The following is an 18,167-nucleotide window of genomic DNA, read 5'->3' as shown; positions in this document are numbered from 1 at the left end:
TGGGGTGTGTTTTTGCTTTCTCTTGGTGGTGGTATGTACTGTGTGTCCTTTAGCCCTGATGGAAGCCTGCCCATTGTGATGGAGTGTGTAGCAGCTCTTGCTGTCATACCTAGGAGGTTCCTTTGTTGGGCTGAACAGAACCAGCTTTGACAGACATTCCCTGGATGTGGCAAACAGAGGTGGTGGGCCTCTCTGCTGTCAGCTGCAGGATTTGCCCTGAGAGAGGCAGCACTAGGTGAGTGTGAGTGGGTGTCTTGTGTTTCAGGAATCAATGTTTTATGAAATGTTTTTAAGAGAACCGCAATTCACAAATGGTTCTTCCTGGTGCTGTAATTTACTGTGGGTGTAGGCTAATGCTGCAGTCTTAGAAGGCTGATCTTCCACTGTGTTTGAGAAAATATTTTACTTTTGTATTACTCTTTTGAAGTAGCTTAGGAAATCTGCTACAGCATTCAGTGCTGGTGCAAGACTGGTAGGCTTTCAGTTGAATTTTAGTGCTTTGTAGCACAAGTCTTCTCTGCATTTAGAGTATGTGAGCTTGTGTTGAAATTGTTTGCAGCTAACTTAAATAGCCTGAAGTTCCCCTGTTTTAGCTTTGTCATGCCCATGATAAGGTGAGTTCATGAGTGAGCACTGATGTAGCAGTTTTGATAGCCTCTCTGCCAAGACAGCACAACCTACCTAAAACACCTTCTCTTTTTCAAAGCAATCTGGCTTAGAGTCCTAGAAAGGATGAACCTCCTGCCTAGAAACCTTCTGTGTTAAACTGAGTATGTTTCTTGTTTGTGAAACGAGATTGCTCTCATGTTTTTGTCTGGGATTTCCTGAATTACAAGCATGGTGTGCCACATGTGCCTGGTCTGGTGGGGCTGGGACACCCTGTGGCCACACCATGGAGTGTGGCTGTGCTGGCCTTGCGTGGGAGTGGGTACAGGCCTGCCCTGGCCTGTGAGCTGAGGTGCCTGCACAGCAGCTGGTGGGTGCCTGAGGCACAAGCACCTCAGCCTGCATAGCAGCAAGCTGAGGAGTAGAAAAACATTCAAAATGTGAGCTTTCCAGAAGAGAGGCTCTAACTCTGATGCTTTCCTTTATAGGATAGCTGTAGAAAACCTGTTGTTACTTCTCCTCTGTTTTTCTTTCCTCTTACAGCCTTTAATCCCTTAGAGAAAAAGTACCAGGGAGTTAGCTGAAATGACTCAGTGTTGCTGTAGCTGTTATAGTCCAATTTTCTTTTATGAAGTAAGATCAACCCAAAGCAGAAATTAAAGATAATTAAACACAGAAGAGGCAGTTGTAATTTCTAATGGTGATTCCCTGATTTTGACTGCTTCTTTTGCCAAGAGAGAGAATTGTGACCACAGCAGAAAGATGTTTTGCCCTTCTGAGATCTAGGAGTCTTCCACTGGCACTGACTGCCAAAAGCCAGCTATTTTCCTGTTTATAGGTTCTCAGTTTATTAGCCTGAAGGCAAAAAGTATGATATGAAACCCAATAAGGTCAGGAAGGACCATGTCAAAGGCTGAATGCAGAAATGTTTGATCATAAAATTAAAATCTATATTATAATGCTTACATGTAATAGGGGCTGTCAAAACTGATTGCTTGTGCAAGTTTGATTAGTGTTTTGCAAGACTGCCAGTGCTTAACTTTGCAGCCTTAATCATGTAGCTTTAGTGTAGCTTGTAGAGATGACCATAAATGGTTCCTAAGGTCAACAGGCAGACAGACCCTATCTGCATGTCTAAAGTGTTCATTAAGAGTTTTCCACAGACTGTGTCTAGAAGTTTAAATATGCACTTGAACTTAAGCTTGAGCTAAAGGGTGACTCAATATATGGTGAGTGACAACACTGAAAATCAAGAAAGGAAAACTTGGTAGCAGCCATCAAAGAAACCAGAGCAGCATGAGACTGGGGTGTGAGATGGGCTTGATGGTACCTGACTGTAATGACAGAAGGAATTTAAGTGCTGCGTCTCTGGGTGTTGATTAAATGTGTCTGTGCTTTTGCCTCCTTCAAGTTGGTCTTTTGTGGTATCTTGGATCAGTCTCAGAGCTGTGAAGATAGGTCTGATCTCATGTAGCAGTCCTTGATAGGGGCCAAGGGAGTTTAGCAATGGTACTGTGTCACAGATGCTCTGCAGGACACCTTGTGGGGTCTTGATGGTCCTGCTGACCTAAAGAGAGGGACTACTGCCTGTGTGTGGGAGTAGCTCCCAAGAAATGACTGTGCCTAAAATCCACAACATCTGTGGGGAGAGCCAGCGGTGGTGAATAGAAGCTGGCTCTAAACATACTTGGAGAAACTCCAGATTTTTGTAAAGGAATCATTTTGTCAGAAGTTTGACATAGTGTGTGTTGTTTTGTAACTGTACTTTGATAGTGAATTAATCTTTCTCTTCACTGGGGATGTCTTTGTGGCTCACTGGAATATAATCTAGCTCTGCTGCTTAAAGGAAACCAAGGAGGGCTCTGCTTTTTCTGTCAGGTTGTGTTAATCTCTTTGATATAATACATGATGGCACAGTAGTTGCACAGTTAACTCTGGCTTTCCTCTTTGGAATGACCCCACTAATTACACTATGTAGAAAAGATGGATTAAGTGTCTTGGGAGAACATTTTATGCAGCTGACATTTAGATGTCTGGAGGATGTTGAAGGTGACACTGGAAACGACATGCCAAAACTCTGCTGATGTGCCCAGGAAGCTGAGGAGACACTGGTAGCTGGGTGGAAGCTGGTGAAGGCACCTGAGAGACCCTTTCTCACCTCTGTTTGTGGAGCTGAACATTGCCAGAGGTGGAGACAGGTGTGTGTCCCTCCTCACAGAGCAGCAGGGAGATCTCACTGCCTACTCCCTTCCTGACCCCATGTAGTCTTTACAGCTCTGCTTGTACCCAAAGGTGTCGATTGTTGTCTGACAAAGCTTTCGAGTTCTGCTCATTGCAGCTGTTCCTGCTCCTCGGCTTTTCAGGTTTGGATTTGCAGCAGATATCAGCAGCATTGACTGAGAGAGACAGAAAAATACATACCTTATGAAGTAAATACTGAGAGTTGTGGGCCACAGCCTGTGTGAATTTCTCTGTTGTAAGCAAAAGGGTCGGACATGCAATGCAGGGTAAAAACACTGCTCAAAATCAGCATTTTTGAGCTAAGTATTGTAGGTGTTTCTGATTGGTTGGTTGGTAGCTTTTTTTGTTTTGTTTTGTTTTTGGTTTTGGTTTTTTTTGCTAGTCCAGGGAGTTACATGCTTTGCTTACCTTTAAATTTAAACTCCTGATATTTGCTTCCTAAAACCCCACACAACAAAAGATGCAAGGTGACATAATGGACAAGCATGAAGTTCCTTACAAATAAGCCTGAATTTTATCTGCAGCTGTTACTTCTTTTTGAATTTGCCTGCATCCAGTTTCCTTGTTGTGAAGGTTTCTTTTGCACCTGTTTTAAAAATGCACTTGTCTCTTTTAGATTTGGTTCTTTTTTGTTGTTGTGGCTTGTTTGTTTTTCTTTGCATGCTGGATGTACAGGACAGTGTTGCTGGGTGTACAGGACAGTGACATCTGGGCCATTACCCTATGGACTTCTCTGGCCATGCCACATGACGTGACAGCCTGGGTGTCCTGTTGTCCTGGTTTGAAAGGACAGGTGTCTGCCAGTAAGGGCAGAAGTTTCCCTTTGGAATAGAGACTTTGGTTCCACTTCCCTCCCCCAAGTATTATGATTGTTTGAATCAAGGACTCTGAGGCAGAGATAAGGGGGGTGGGAAATAACAGCTCTTTTACTAATATGTCTAACTATACAAACAGAAAACAATAACAGTTAAAATTGCTAACAGAACGAAATAGGTAACTCGGTGTCAGTCCCTTTAGATGCAAGCACGCTGTCTCTGTGCTTAGTCCAGAGCCCGGATCTGCCAAAGGCAAGCGGGAAACGGAGGCAGGAAGGAGGGAGGAGGGGCGGCAGCGGCCACGCCGGTCCCGGGTGGGAACGGGCTGGAGCGGCGGCTCCTCGCTCACCGTGTGTGTGCGGGGGATCAGCTGTGTCCGCAGAGGCAGGAGGCTGGAACGGGGCAGATGTAGGGCAGGTGATCGCAGAGGGTCTGGCTCTGCTGTGCTCGGCCGCGTGGGCTGAACGATCCCAGGCGTCCTCCTCCCAGCTCGCTGGAAACGCGAGTGCCCTCCCGGAAGCCTCAGAGGCCCCTCCGGGGCCGTCCCCACCCACCCCTTTGTCTGGACCCATCAGGGACCCTGGGTGTAGCCCGGCCAGCTCCATTGGCATGATAATGGGAAAAATTCTTTCAATTGACACAGTAACAGAAAAACACTCAACCCCCAACACCTGTGAACCAATCTTCTCTGAGAGTGAATTTCTTCTGTTGATGTTTTTTGTATTTGTGGATTTGATTAAAATTCTTGGTGGTGTGAATGTATAGAAAGGCTTTATCTTGGGTAATGAATGTTGTGGTGTTGTGTGGGTGTGCAGTATTTAGGTATTGCATTTACTTGTGACAGCAGCAATAATACTTTCTCATTAACTATCTTCTGAAATCTAATTTTGTGATGTCAAAAAAGTTACTACTTTCATCTCACCAATATAACCCAAGTCCCTACCCCAGCATAACTCAAAAGGTTGCTGGAAAAATGCACGGTCTCTTGGTTTTTTAGTAGGTGAATAGGAATAAAATTATGAGCCTTTAAACTAAATAATAATTTTTTTTCCTTGTAGCCTGAGATCTGCTCAATCAATAATCTTTCTGCTAACTCTGGGGAGAATTTTAGTTGCCTCCATAAAATGTTTTAATTATTTAAAATCATAAAATATAAGTAGGCACAATTTGCTTGGAACTCATTAGGGAAATATATGAATAAGAAGAAAAGATAATGTTTGCTTCTGCATTAATTTAAAGCAGTCTCTAAAATATGAAATCTAATCCTGGAAAGCAGTGACTTATCAGCAATGTTTATTTTTCTTATAATAGGAGTAAATATTAAAGCAGCTAGTTATGTGCTTATCCCTACAGTATTACATTGAGCCAAAAAGGAAAATAAATAACTTATCTGAAATCCCACATTAATTTCCCTCTTTTGCAGGTTTTATGTTTGTTCATTTCCTTTTCAAAACATTGCTTTAAAAATTATTATAAAACAGGTGACTTAGAAACCATGAGTAGCTGCAAATGCATGAGACCAATTTTGGGTGATTAGAATTATGCAGAGGTAATAATGCTTTATACTTGTGCAGAGCTTTTTCATCTAGTGCAAATCACTGGCACAATATGCAGCATCAGAGAAATGCCACAGCTCTGGGAAAAGGCTTGGCAGACCAGAGAGCAGAGCAACTGATGAGTTAGGAAACAAAAGAATTTCTTGAAGCTTGTCTGAAGAAACTTCAGTGCTCACTGTGGCAGGAAATGCTCATTTGCAGTTCTTAGGTGTGCACAGAGGGAAAAATCAGTTTTGTCATTCTCTCAATCAGTACTTGTTTGGGATGTCATCAGCAATCCCTTCCTGAAAGACACTTCTTGCTGTATTTGTGATTTCCACATTTTCATTCTGGGAAGGCCATGATAGTGCTGCCTCTCCCATTTAAATGGAATGAGCAATAAAATCAAACCTGCTGCAAACTGCTCAGAGATGGGGCCAGATCTTTTGTGTGTGGGATGCTTTAGGTTATTTTACTGTGTTGGTCTGGCTGTTCTTTGGAAGAAGGGATGGAGGCACTCAGCACAGTCACCTTCCTCAAGGTAGTGCACAGGTGGTGCCACAATGGAGGAGACCTGTGCACTTTCAGTAGATGACATGGAAAAAAATCGAGCTGTACTAATCTCAGCTAGTAGGGAGTTGTGGTTTAACTTTAGCTAGCAACTAAGCCCCTCACAGCTGCTCCCTCACTACCTCTGGTGCAATGGAGGAGAGAATTGGAAGGTAAAAGTGAGAAAACTAGTAAGCTGAAATAAAGACAGTTTAATAAACAAAGCAGAAGTGGTAAAAGCAAGGCATTAATTTACCACTTCCCATCTGCAGGCAGGAAAGCCATCTCCAGGAAAGCAGGGCTCCATCACACATAACTTGGGGAGACAAACACCATCACTCTGAATGTCTCCCTTTCTTCCTCCTTCCCCTCATTTTATGATGCCAGATGATATCTCTTTGGTCAGTTTGAGTCAGCTGGCCTGGCTCTCCCTCCTCCCAATTTTTCATGCATCCCCAACCTGTTCCTTGGTGCAGTGGAGTGAGTGGAACATCAACACTGTTTCCAGCACAAACCCAAAACATAGCCCTGTACTAGCTGCTATGAAAAAAATTAACTCTCCTCCAGCCCAACCCAGCACAGGAGAAAAATCTCTTAAAACAGTACTGATCTCTTAGCATTTTTACTCCCATAGCGATCATTTAGGATCAATTTCTTCAAGTGAAAAACAGAACATAAGCAGGGATATAACCAACTGTGTGCTACTACATCATCAAAAAGGAGCCAGTTATGGCACCTGCTGCTATTGCCACTCCAATATCAAGACTGCTGTGCTTGAGATATGGCATATCCCTCAGATCTGAGCTGCAAAGGTTTCTGGGGTCTGCTCATACCTCACAGGAAGGAATTGGGATGAAGTTTATATTAATGTTCCTTTCTCTGTATCCTAAGGGTTTTGTCAAAAGTTTGCTAATTGTCTTCCATGAGCAGCAATTCACAGAAAGTGCTGTCTGTATGCAACATGACTGAATTAAAACAGATTAAAAACACTTGAGTCTGTTAAAAGAAAGAGTGACAGTAGTGTCAGAGGTTCAACAAATGCCTCTAAGTTACGTTACACTCAGTAACACAGCTTTTCTTTAGGCCATTACTTTCGTTAGTAACATGAGAGACTGAGGATACTCCCTGCTTTGTCCCCCAGTGTCCCAGCAGGATTAAAAGCTGCAGCATTGAAAATGCAGAACTCAGGCCTGAGCCCTGTATCTACCCTTGGACAATGAGCTGTTTTTTTGGGGTTAGCCTTCTCTCCACATTTCTGAGCATCCAGCCTCAGCCCTGCTCATTTAATTAGCTAGTAGGATTGCAAAGTGTATTTTTAAAAAGTCTTCTGTTTCCTTCCTTGTCACCCATGTAAGTATCATACCATATGATTTTGAATCTGACATCTTTGGAGTAGGGACTCAGATACCTAACTAGCAGTTAGGATTACATGCTTTAATTCTCATAGTGGCTTCTGGGAGTTATCACATTAGGGGGAATTCTCTTTCATTGTTGTTGTCTCTGTTTTTTGTTTAATGACCCATCTTTCAGCCCCATTGGCTTCTGAGCAAGTCCCAGCTGTACATTTGTCACCTGTGTTGGCCCCTCTAGGTTCCTCCCTTCCATGCAGAAGAGATATTGGTGTTGCAGGAACAGCTGGCTGAGAGGGTTTGGACAACAGCTGTGCCCTGGGTCAGTTCTTCTCCAGGGGCAGAAAATCCTGAGCCTCTATAGTGCAAGAGTAGCTCAGGCAGGTGAATTACCTGAGAGGGGTGAGATGAGCAGACCCAGCAGACCCATGAGCTTCCATTCATGGTGTCTCCATTAGAGAGAGACAAAGACTTGCATTGCATTATTGGGTGGTCCATTCTCATCAGCTAATGGAAGTCTAAATTCCCACTGCCCCCACAAATTCCCCACAGCTGATTCACCACTTGAATTAAACCATAATTATGTATTATCAGCAGTCATTTCATAGTAAGGTTGAAGGATTAAATGCAGTTAGTGGTGATGAATTCCAGATGTGCAGGGCAGAAGCCTGAAGAGAAGGCCAGTTTCTGAGTAAGTACAAGACAGAGTAATGTATTCTAAATATTTGATTCAATTAAGCTTCCTTCTGCTCTTTGTTTCCGCTTACAGATGGCTCATCAATCTATAGTTTAGGGACACATTGCTATTCTTTCTAATGGTAATTAGGTGATCAGGATGGAGACAGGTTTGATGAAATACTCACATTATGATCTGCATATTTAAAATGGAACAGAGTCCAAAAGCAAAGGCAAAATGCTAGCTGGCTGCTGCACATGGCTTCAACCTCAGGCACTTGGTAGGCCTTCCTCTAGCACAGATAATGGGGACTTTGCCAGTTCCCACCACAGAAAGAATAGTTGTTTATGAATTCATCAACTATGAGTGCTTGTACCTGGATTTGAATGTTGCTAAACTCTTAATTGACAGTTTCCTGCAAAAATACTCATGATGCTTGCCCATGTTTGGCTCACCTTCACTAAAAGGGATCTTGCAACTTGGAAAATAGTAGTAAAACAGTTGTGGTTGATCTTCCACTGACTTCTCCATGTTTGGGAAAGGCCATCATGGTACTTTTAGGGCAGGGTATGTATTCTTAACAACTTCTGGCTTGCTTGTGTTTATCAGCCTCTAGCCTCTGAGAGCAGGAATATTTGAGAAGATGCCCCTGTTGTTGAAATGTTGCATTTTGTGTTTTTAACCCTTCCGATTCTTTTGGTATCTACTGCCAAAGTAAAATTGTAAAGTAGAACATGGCCAGAAGCTCTGCATGCAAATCTGTAATGATCCTGTACACTCCTTTAGCCACTCCATCTAAGACGTGTTATAGCCACAAAGAATTTAATAAGGTGTTATTTCTTTTATGCACAGAAGAAATTTGAGGAGTGCAGAGGTTTGAAGCTCTGAGGGTAAATCAGTACTCAGAAAAAGAAATTGGGCAAACTTTATGCCTGATTTAAATTCTAATTTAAGGACAACACGCAGCTTGTCCTGGCCTTCTCCCAGACATGGATTTTGGAGTCAGTCCTCAATTCAGCAAAGTACTTAAGCACATCCTGATATGCTTTGCTGAATCAGGGTTTTAAGAGGAAGTGACAGAAATAGAATTGAGGTCTCCTCAGCCATAACCATAGTCTGAAGCCATCAGGCAATGCTTCCTTTCTTCATTTCCCTCCAACACAGTATACTATGGCAAGTGTCTGGGACAGGCAAGAGCCATGCACTGAACTTCTGCCCCTTACCAGAAGCCAAACCACCCAGAAATTTCAAAAATATGAGCCAAGCAGCCAGTTTTAAACACTCTGAAACTTGAAATCTTTATCCCCCGGTGCCTTGAGTCATTCAAGTGCATTGTTTAAGCAAATGGACAAAGGATTCTCTTAGCTCTGATACAGCTTCCCTTCAGGACATCAACAAAACTGAAGATCTCTTTGTTCTTTACATATGATAACCTTCCAGTGTTACATCAGTTCCCCAAACCAGTTACCAGTGAAGCTTATGTCTGTAAAATCCTACTCCCAGTTTCTTATTTAATCCGTTTTTATCTGTAATAAAGAATTGCAGGCTGAAGTTTTGTTACATGCTGCCTAGGGAAAGGAATCTCTGCTTGCAATAACAATTTAAATAGCCAGTTAACAGCTGTATTGCATCCTCATACAATCACAATCCTCTCCTAGGCTTGCCACCAATACTCGGTGCTTGCAACTTCCTAGGAAACAAGCAACTAGCAAGTTGCTTCTTTGATGGGGCAAGGGGCAGTGACACAGGAAAGAGGGAAGATTGTTTTGGTTTATTTCTTGCCCATTTGCTTTTCCTCATTCTGACTTCAAAAAAAAAAAATCTACATACACTGTTACCTAAGTTAAAGAAATCCAGTCCTTGTGCACAAAGGTTTTAGAGAATACATTTACTGTATTGTGAATACCATTTGTCCTTTGACAAGCTTTTAAAAAGAACTTTTTTTTTTCCCAGATGATGTCGTTTTGAGGCTTCTTCTGTAGTACCCTTCAAACATAAGGAACGACTTACAATATTTTTGGTCTGAGAAGGCTAGCAAGCTCCTTGATGTAATTTCATTAAAAATCCATTTTTCTATTATGGCTATAAACATTAGTAAACTAATTTTTATAAACTCAAGTGCACTTCTTTTCCTTTTGATGGTACTGGCTGATAATTGCACTGCTCAAGAGGCTCTTCTAGGACAGAAAATTACTTTGTTGTATTGAGTCACTTGGACAATCTATAGAGGGGGATTTTTTCAACCACTGCCTTACAAGGATTATTTCAAGTAAGTTTATTTATTTTATTACAATTAAAGTAAGAACCTATAGTAGATCTCATAATATATCTCGCTTCTCTACTTGGCTGCCCTTAGGATCCTGCTGCTCCTAAAGTCTGCTTTCCTGGGCTATGCTATCCAGTGGACATATAGGTTAAATTAAATTTTTGATACTGTTCCACCTGTGTTTTTCCTGCTGATTTGATGCTGATTGCTATTTCCCATCTGCTGGGCTTCCTCAAGTTACAACTTGAATGCTAATGTAACTCCATCCCCCACTGGGAGCATGCTGATATTGACACGTGCATCTCTGAGAAGCTTCTCATTGAGGTGGTGGATGCTCTGTGCTGCCAAGTCATTCTTCCTTGGTTTTAGCACCTTTCCATTCCAAAAGACCTATTAAAAAAAAAAAAAAATTATATACCTCCTTGGACCACAGAAAAAGCTTTGGAAAAGTTCCCCTATATTTTTTAGAGATTGATATTATTTGTTATATTTCAGACATCTAACGGTCTCTGACATGAAACTCTCATAAGTAAGCTGGAGTGAGAGTCCACAGAACTTGCTAATTTTACTTCTACTGTAGATTTTAAGTCAAAAGACGTCTCGAAACACAGGTTTTTTTAAGAGCCCTTATTCAGCTGCTACTCTAACCCCACCCCAAAGGTGCCTGAAGTTTAACATCTTTGTTTCTTGTAAAAGTAATTAATTGATAACTTATTAATAGTTATTGATTAAAAGTGCTACTTTTGATCTTGTGCAAGTACTGTACATAGTATAAACGTACTACAAAACAAACCAGAATAGTACAGAGCATTTTCTGTAACGAATACCAAAAGAATTATATGTTTTCTATTAGTGTTTTATATAGCTTACTTTAAGAATTTATGTTGAATTTTCTTTTTGTTTGTGTTACATGGGACAAACATGTCACAATTAGCAACCTAACTGCAGGTCAGAAGTCACATTATTAGAATTCCACGATGACTTTTTTTTCTTTTCCCACAGCCAGAAGCAGTAACTGCCTGTGCATTACCATCAGAACTGCAGTACTTACATTATCAATAGCTATTAATCCCCCTTTCTTTATGAGGCGTAAGCATTTCTCATAGTACTCATTGTAGTTTTCCTTATCGGCATCAATGAAAGCAAAGTCAAAGGTTTCCGCTTCTCCATTGGCCAACAGTTCATCTAGATGAGCAACAAAGTGAATTGTTATACCCTGGTTAGTGCTGTGTAGGAGAAGTAATCTATTTGTGTCAAAGTTCTCATTAAATGTTTTCTGCTGCCTTGACCAGACAGCCTCTTCCTCCACAGGTAATTACTAGAAAAGCTTATCCCACAGAAACCAATCTAGACATTATGTATGCCATAAAACAAGCAGTGACTGAGTTCTGCGTGCTTAGGAGTTTGCAGAGCAGCTCCAAACCTGAAGGATACAGCTGGGACTGCTGAAAGGTAAGTCAAGCACTTTGAAACTGGACATACTCTACATCTTCAGCTTTTTTTTTTTTTTTTTTTTTTTTTTTTTTTGAGCTGAGAACTGTTTTCTTGAGTGGATTAATTTTTTTATCACAGGTCATGAACAAACCCTGTCAGAGATATTTACAGAAAAAAAATGCTGTAAGTAGTCCCCCTCTGTGCCAATGCAAGTAGAATTAATTTTAAAGTTCTCCTAAACAGACTTCTTGACTGAGAATTCTGAATTGCCAGTTGCAGAGGAGGTGATTGCTGTCTCCTAAGATCCTCTACCACCACTCTAACCTGCCCTTAGTCTCTGCCAGCAGATGATCTTTTTGTCTGAAGCAATGTCTGGACAAAACAGTTGGATAGACTTCAAGGAGTGTGCATACCAACAAACTGCTTGTATCTACCTCTTTAGAAAAGATGGATTTGAAGGTAATACAAGGTTATTAATGGATCTGTGGATCCATCAAACACCTTTGCTGGAAACCTTCTGTGTCCAACAATCCTAGAAAATTTCTTGCATTTTCAGAACATTTATTAGTATTTCCTCTGCCACACATTTTCTCTCTCCTTGAATGAGAAAAGTCATTGCCTCACATGCTTTTGGCATATCCTAAACTCGAACTTCTCTAAAAACAATTCAGCCTAAGTTATGTATTGGCTTCTGAACTTTTTCTGCACCTCAGCCCTTTCAGGGAACTCTTCCTCTCTTAACAAAGAAGTACTTTCCTAGAATGGACAATGGATAAGAGAAATTTGGCTTTGTCTAATTAATCTGTTTTAATCAGCTTTCCCAGAAGCAGCTGACAATAGTACTTGATAGATTAACCAAAGTGATGGACAGGACAGGTGAGTGACCAGTACAACCCACTACATAAGATAAGCATTTTCTTCCTCTCTATTACTAGGTAGGAAAACTGTGAATTCCTAAACATTTTCACTTTTTAATATAAGAGAAGCTGCCTCCCTATTAGCAAAAGGGATCACATTCACAACTATATTTGGTCTTATATTTCATCATATTGTATCTCTCTTCTATTTCGAGAGAAGGGGAAACAATCAGTTATTTCAGGTTACTTACCAAGCGTTTGAATTGCTGGCTTAATCCGCAGGTCAATTTTATGTTCTACTCCTGCCTAAGATGCAAAAGAACAGTGTTGATAAAAGTGGTCAAGAAATAACCTATCAGTAGGCTGTACTCAGGGAGTGACTGGGGTTCAGATAGTTTTCCTATTATTTCTAGGTTCCAAACAGCACTTACTGTTCTTCCCAAACTGAACTCTTACCAGCCTCCTTTAATGGTAAGAATACTTCTGTGTGAATGTGCAAGTCTAAAATACCAAAATCTCTCCACTTATAAAGGCAGGTGTACAGGAGATGCTGCTTACCTCCTTCCACAGTGGCCTTCCAATTTTGGCATAGTCCTCATTTATATCACAAGCAATAACTCTGCCATTATCTGGCAGGGCAAGTGCCATATTCAAGGCATTATAACCTGTGAAAACACCTAGGAAAATCATAAGAGACATCAACACTTATTGTATCGTGGGAAAAATACTACAGGGCTCTTTTCAGGAATAAAATCCACAAATGAATTAAGAGTGGCAATTTGTTAATAGACAGTAAAGATTTTTCATTTTTCCTTCCATTTTAATGTAGTGGTAGGTTGAAAGGAACTGTTACTTTTTTTTTTTAATCAAACTTTTAGCAAACTTCAATGTTAGCTTTTTCCAAAAGACTCATGGACCTATAAGGCAGAGTCTGGTCTTGCATGTGTAACCCAGAGAGACTGGGTGAGAAGTAAATTTCCAGGGAATTGTAACAGCCAGGTCAAGAAAGAAGATGGTAGGAACCCATACCTGGCTGCTCAGCATCAGCCTGTCTTTTAGGACATCCTGGGAATATAGGTGCATCAAGCAAAGTGGATTTGATGCAGGGCCTGTGCTGAAAAATTATCTTCTTCTGGCAAGAAACTGATACAGGAAGGACAGAATACACCCTATCCTGCAACTGCTGGAGACTCAAGAGATCTATTTAGCTCAGTTTTTCAGATTGCCTCAGAACTGATGAGTCATCCATGCTGATGCCAGAACTACTGAATGCACAGTTAGACAAAATGGCAACCAAGTGCAAATCAGACACTCCTTTTCATGCTCCAGTTTGCCCACCTGTTTGCTGACAGGTATGCAGTGCCTTTCTGTATTTGGATATTTTCTGTTAAACATGGCTGTATTTGGAGAATGATAGTCAAGAGTTTTATTTTACTACAAAGTGACATTCTTACCTACTTCAATAACTTTCTTGGCTTTAATGAGTTTGACCAAATTTGCCATAAGCTGAGCCTGTTCACAGGACACCATCATTCTGCCCCAGGGATGATCAGCAGTGAGCTGGAAAAGGGGAAAAAATTAACATTTTGCATCAAACAAAAACCAAATCTACCAAACCAATTTCCTAAAGAAAAAAATCCCAGTGAAACTCCAGGAAAAACAGATACCTCTGTCTTCTCATTTTAGATCCCTTTCTACTCCATCTGTGAGCCAGAAATTGGTTTGAATTTAACTACAAGTAAGGAGCATGTTATGTGCATCATAAGCAGTGGATATTCAAAGCAGTAATATGTTCCAAAGTTACCATGGCTGTGACAGACTGAGCAATATTTGCAACTAATGAAGAATCAGAGGAACTTTGACTGTGAAAGTGCTTGATTTTTGTGAATTTACACAAACAGATGCAATTCCTTCAAGATGTGTAGAATGCTTTAATGAACTGCTAGGTTCATGTCTGCCAAAGATCAGACCACATAGCCCTGGCTACACAGTGTAAACCTGGAGAAGCTGTGCCCATCCCAGGGTGGAAGAGCTCTCGGCACTGAGGAGTGGGCAATGGGAGAAGGAGGGCTTTGCCATGGCAGTACTTCCCTTCTTCTGCTAGGGATCATTCCAACCAACCTGTTCCAGCAGTTAGCATTTAATTTCTTTTATACAAGAACAGTTTGTCTCACCTGAAATGACTCAAACCTGTCAGGATGCCTGGTCTCATCTCTGACACTGGAGCCTGATGGAGGCCGCCATCTCTCTGAGTAAAAGGCTCCTTATATGACAACCAAATTGAACAGAAGTCATCTGTTCCAAGTCCAAATCAAGTGCAGCCCTAACACATAGCCTTGGGAGCCAAGGACAGAAAGCCATATCTAAAATGTATGCCAATACTATCAAATAGTCATGTAGGCAGCGTTGAACATTGAAGAGTCTGGGTATTACCAGTTAAAAAACCCCTCTAGTGGGTATGCAGACAAGACAGAGGAAGGAAATGTGACCAGCATCCCAGCGGTTCAGGATGAGGTGTGGGTGATACTGACCAGACGCAGCTTCTTTAGAATTGGATGTTCCCGCAGAGAGTGATCCAGTATGTATTGTCGGATAGGACTGTTTTTTGCAATCATACCACTCGGTGTCCCAAAAATTAAAGATGGGTATTTTCTACCTATAAAAAAAAATTAAAATAAGAAAAATGTAATAATAAGAACTTTTATACTTTTCAGTTATTGCTCTTTTAAATAAAGTAAGCATTGAAGTGTTACTAAAGGTTAAAAAAATTCTCTGCTTTAAAATAGCTGTGGAAATGAAAAATGCAACATAGCTGGACAACCAGATAGACTGTAAATTTTTTTCCCCTTCTCCCTTTTAGCCTCTAAGATGCCTAGCCCAGGCCTCCAAAGGCTGAAGGGAAAAGGCTTCAGTACTGTGTTGTTCAATGGCCAACATGATGGTTACAAACTGACATAATCTCACAGGAGAAATAACCCCATCAAAACTCAAAAGGGCAAGTTTAAAGAGAGAAACATGAATGAGGTGTACAGTTTTCTTAGTCTGGGGCAGATGAATAGAGGCTGCTGGGTTTTAGGCCCATCAGCTGATGTGTCTTCTCAAATCCTGTGCTCCCTCATGACACTGTCTTGCCCTCCAGACAGGGGGGATGCAGTATTGCTCAATGGCTTGTTAAGCATGAAACCAGTATGCAGACAAAGTAGGTGCTGAAAGTTGAAGGATTAGTACATGTCTAGTCAAATACAGAACAGACTGCAGCTTTCATGCCCAATGTTTTTCTCACCAAGTGGATCAACTATTTTGAAGAAATAACAAATTAATTTCCACATCTCTTGGTAGTTGTCTATTATTACAGAATACTTTTATTTCAGTGCGTTTATTTTCTGTCAATGGTTCTATTTTGCAGACGACCACGCCGAGATGCAGGTTATTTCAACAACTTGCCTTAAATCAAAGTGTAAGTAACCAAGCGCCCGCGTTATAAACCCAACAGCAATCTCCTTCCCCTCCTGGATCGTGGGTTCGTTCTCTCGCTGCCCCCGGGGAATGAAAGGGAAACTGCTACCAGAAAACAATGCTGTGCGCAAGGACCACACCCCGGCCTTTCCGGGCTGGCCAAACATTGCAGGCAGGGATCGGGCGGGGACGCGTCCTTGCCGTCGCTGGGACCTTGGCCCGGCCCCACACTGAGATAGCTGGATTACAGGGAGCGGCTTGTGCTCTAAGAACATCAGTGTATTTACTGCCGCAGCGCAGCAAAATAAATCCGTGTCCGCAGGGCGGCCCCGAGGGGCTGCTCCCTGCGCGGCCGCCGGGCAGCGGCCGCGGCGGGGACTCCTGCCCGCCCTGCGAGCGACCTGCCCGAGAGCTGCGGTTCCCGTCCCGGCCCCGGCGGGGACACGAGGAAGGCGCAGCCTTCGGGTCTCTGTGTGTGGCAGGGCTTGAGGGACGCCGCTTACCTGCAAGCAAACCCGTGGCAAAGGCGACGCCCAGCATCGCCGTCCCGACGGCCACTTCTTTGGGCACGCTGAGAAGCGGCATTTCGGAGCGGGCAGCGAGCGGCGCGGCAGGAGGCAGCGGCCCGGCCCGGTTCCACGCGGTGCGCTCCGCCCGCCCCTCGGGGCGGGGCCGCGCTGCCCGTGGGTGGCGGCCCGCCGGCGCTCGGGCTCGTCTCGGTGTCTCTTACGGTCCCCGCGCCCCGCCGTGCCCCGTGCTGGGGTGGCGAGAGGGTAGGTCACCTGCGGGAGGTGTGCGCAGGTGCGTAAAGTGACAAAGCACCTGAAATCTTTGCCACCACCTCCTCATAGGCTGGTTCTGTATAGCTTTACTGCAGTCTTCGGTTTAAAACACACCCAAGTGTCGTGTGAGCTCGTAATGGGCTCTGCTGGAGGAGCTTTTCACAGAAATATTCTCGTTAGAGGCTTGGTACTCCAACTAGCCCGGGAAGCAAGCTCTCTCCTTCCCCTAGAACATTTCTTTGCAGCTGAGGTGTGAGCAATTATTCATCAAAAAGCATGTAAGATTTTTGGAATTTCGGTCCTGTGACCTATGAGTTTCCAGGTGAAAGGAGTCAAGGAAGATTCTCCAAGAAATGGGGAATGGGCCCTGCTTTCCCCCACTGCTGTTTTCAGCCCCCTTCTGCAGTACCTTCCCTGTGAGCTGGAGCAGCGCCCTCGCCACTGCTTAATAACCTTGTTGAGGGAGGAAATCCCTCAACAAGGGTCCCTGGATCAGTTGCTGAGGGAGTTGGTTTGTAAGTCAACAGTGATTGGTGTAATATTTTTCATGTCAGCCTAAACCTGACTTTTTTGTGCTTCTGTGCCTTTTGGAGAAGATGGGCTGGGGATTTGGTTTTAATTTTGTGAAGTATTGGTAATATCTGGGCTTTGGAAAACACTAACAAAATATGGAGTTCTATCATTTTGACGTTCTACGAGAGATGAAATTAGTGCAATTGCACACAGACCAGGAATACATAGGAGTGGATTGGGTTGCAACTTGGCCTCCACAGACGTAGGCTGAAAGCAGGTAAAAATTTCCTTTTCACACATAGTCTGTCTCCAGAAAGCCAGATGAATTGTCTGTTGGTAGATTTGGATGAAAACATCTCAACTATTTCCCTATGCTAGCAAAACAAATGTCAGTGCAGTTATAAGAAAAAGATTATTTTAAAGTGCATCCTAAATGTAGGATTAAGTATATCACCAGGTTATTTATGGGAAATGTGTTTGCTATCAGTGCATTTTTAGTGTGTTAGAGCTTATTTACAAAGACTTGCCCCCTGAGCTCTTGTACTTCTTTTGCAGCAACTGATTAACTCGCTAGGGAGTCTGCTGTGATTTCTGATTTGCAGACCAAAGTAAGACATATGATCTGTCTTGGCAGATAAAATAACTTTCAGTTCACTTCTAAAATTTATTTGATTTTGAAAGCTGTGAGTGTTGTTGGTTTCTTGGTAGCTTTTTTTCATTCAGTATCTTGTCACTTTCTCTGTGTACATTTTGCATTTGTAAATGAGAGCATTCCATCCCGTCTTTCAGAAGATGAGTTATCAGCACTTGCTGCAATGTGTCAGTTTTAGGCCGAACAACTATAGGAGGCAGCAACTCTTACAGCGGCCATAAATCAGATTTGTGACGGTGCGGCTCCATCTAGTGACTCTTCTCTACAACTGCAGCACAAGCGAGAGAGGAACCCTGCTCAATGAAAGATTGCAGTGTTACGGTGACCTCTCGACTCGACGGGATGCCCCATTCAAACGTCTCTGGGAACTTCAAGTTTCTGAAAGCTCCAAGAAAATTGGTGAACTGAGTTACTAACATACTTAAATGTGTGTCCG

The 18,167-nt window shown here is 42.5% G+C and overlaps 1 protein-coding gene and 1 long non-coding RNA gene across 4 annotated transcripts; one reads left to right on the top strand and one right to left on the bottom strand.

The window, feature by feature from the left end:
• The first annotated feature begins 72 nt into the window (after positions 1-72).
• Positions 73-13,739, top strand: LOC306805453. Of its 3 annotated transcripts, XR_013775210.1 has the most exons (4): positions 73-235; positions 11,330-11,489; positions 12,742-12,799; positions 13,236-13,739. It is a non-coding gene; the product is annotated as an uncharacterized lncRNA (long non-coding RNA). The 3 variants fall into 3 exon arrangements; XR_013775209.1 differs by lacking the exon at positions 12,742-12,799; XR_013775211.1 differs by lacking the exons at positions 11,330-11,489; positions 12,742-12,799; positions 13,236-13,739 and adding an exon at positions 9,725-9,889.
• COMTD1 (catechol-O-methyltransferase domain containing 1) lies at positions 10,023-16,452 on the bottom strand. The gene is made up of 7 exons (XM_079313210.1): positions 16,288-16,452; positions 14,860-14,984; positions 13,783-13,888; positions 12,887-13,005; positions 12,580-12,634; positions 11,089-11,222; positions 10,023-10,427 (listed from the first exon to the last, which is right to left on the bottom strand). The coding sequence occupies exons 1-7, from the start codon at positions 16,367-16,369 to the stop codon at positions 10,275-10,277; spliced, it is 774 nt and encodes a 257-aa protein (XP_079169336.1). The 5' UTR covers positions 16,370-16,452; the 3' UTR covers positions 10,023-10,274.
• Positions 16,453-18,167: the final 1,715 nt, after the last annotated feature.

The sequence above is a fragment of the Erithacus rubecula genome, assembly GCF_903797595.1.
Source record: "Erithacus rubecula genome assembly, chromosome: 9".
In the NCBI taxonomy this organism is placed as follows: domain Eukaryota; kingdom Metazoa; phylum Chordata; class Aves; order Passeriformes; family Muscicapidae; genus Erithacus; species Erithacus rubecula.
Note: the sequence above shows the minus strand (reverse complement) of the source record. Positions and strands in the feature narration are given on the sequence as shown.

Bases quoted from the DNA above. Each gene is read 5' to 3' on its own strand.
- COMTD1 (XM_079313210.1), bottom strand. From the start codon at position 16,369: ATGCCGCTTCTCAGCGTGCCCAAAGAAGTGGCCGTCGGGACGGCGATG. The intron at 13,889-14,859 runs GTCAGTATCACC...CCCCTTTTCCAG, and splicing joins TTCTAAAGAAGCTGCGTCTG to CTCACTGCTGATCATCCCTG. The intron at 11,223-12,579 runs GTAAGTAACCTG...TTGCTCATCTAG, and splicing joins GCCAGCAATTCAAACGCTTG to ATGAACTGTTGGCCAATGGA.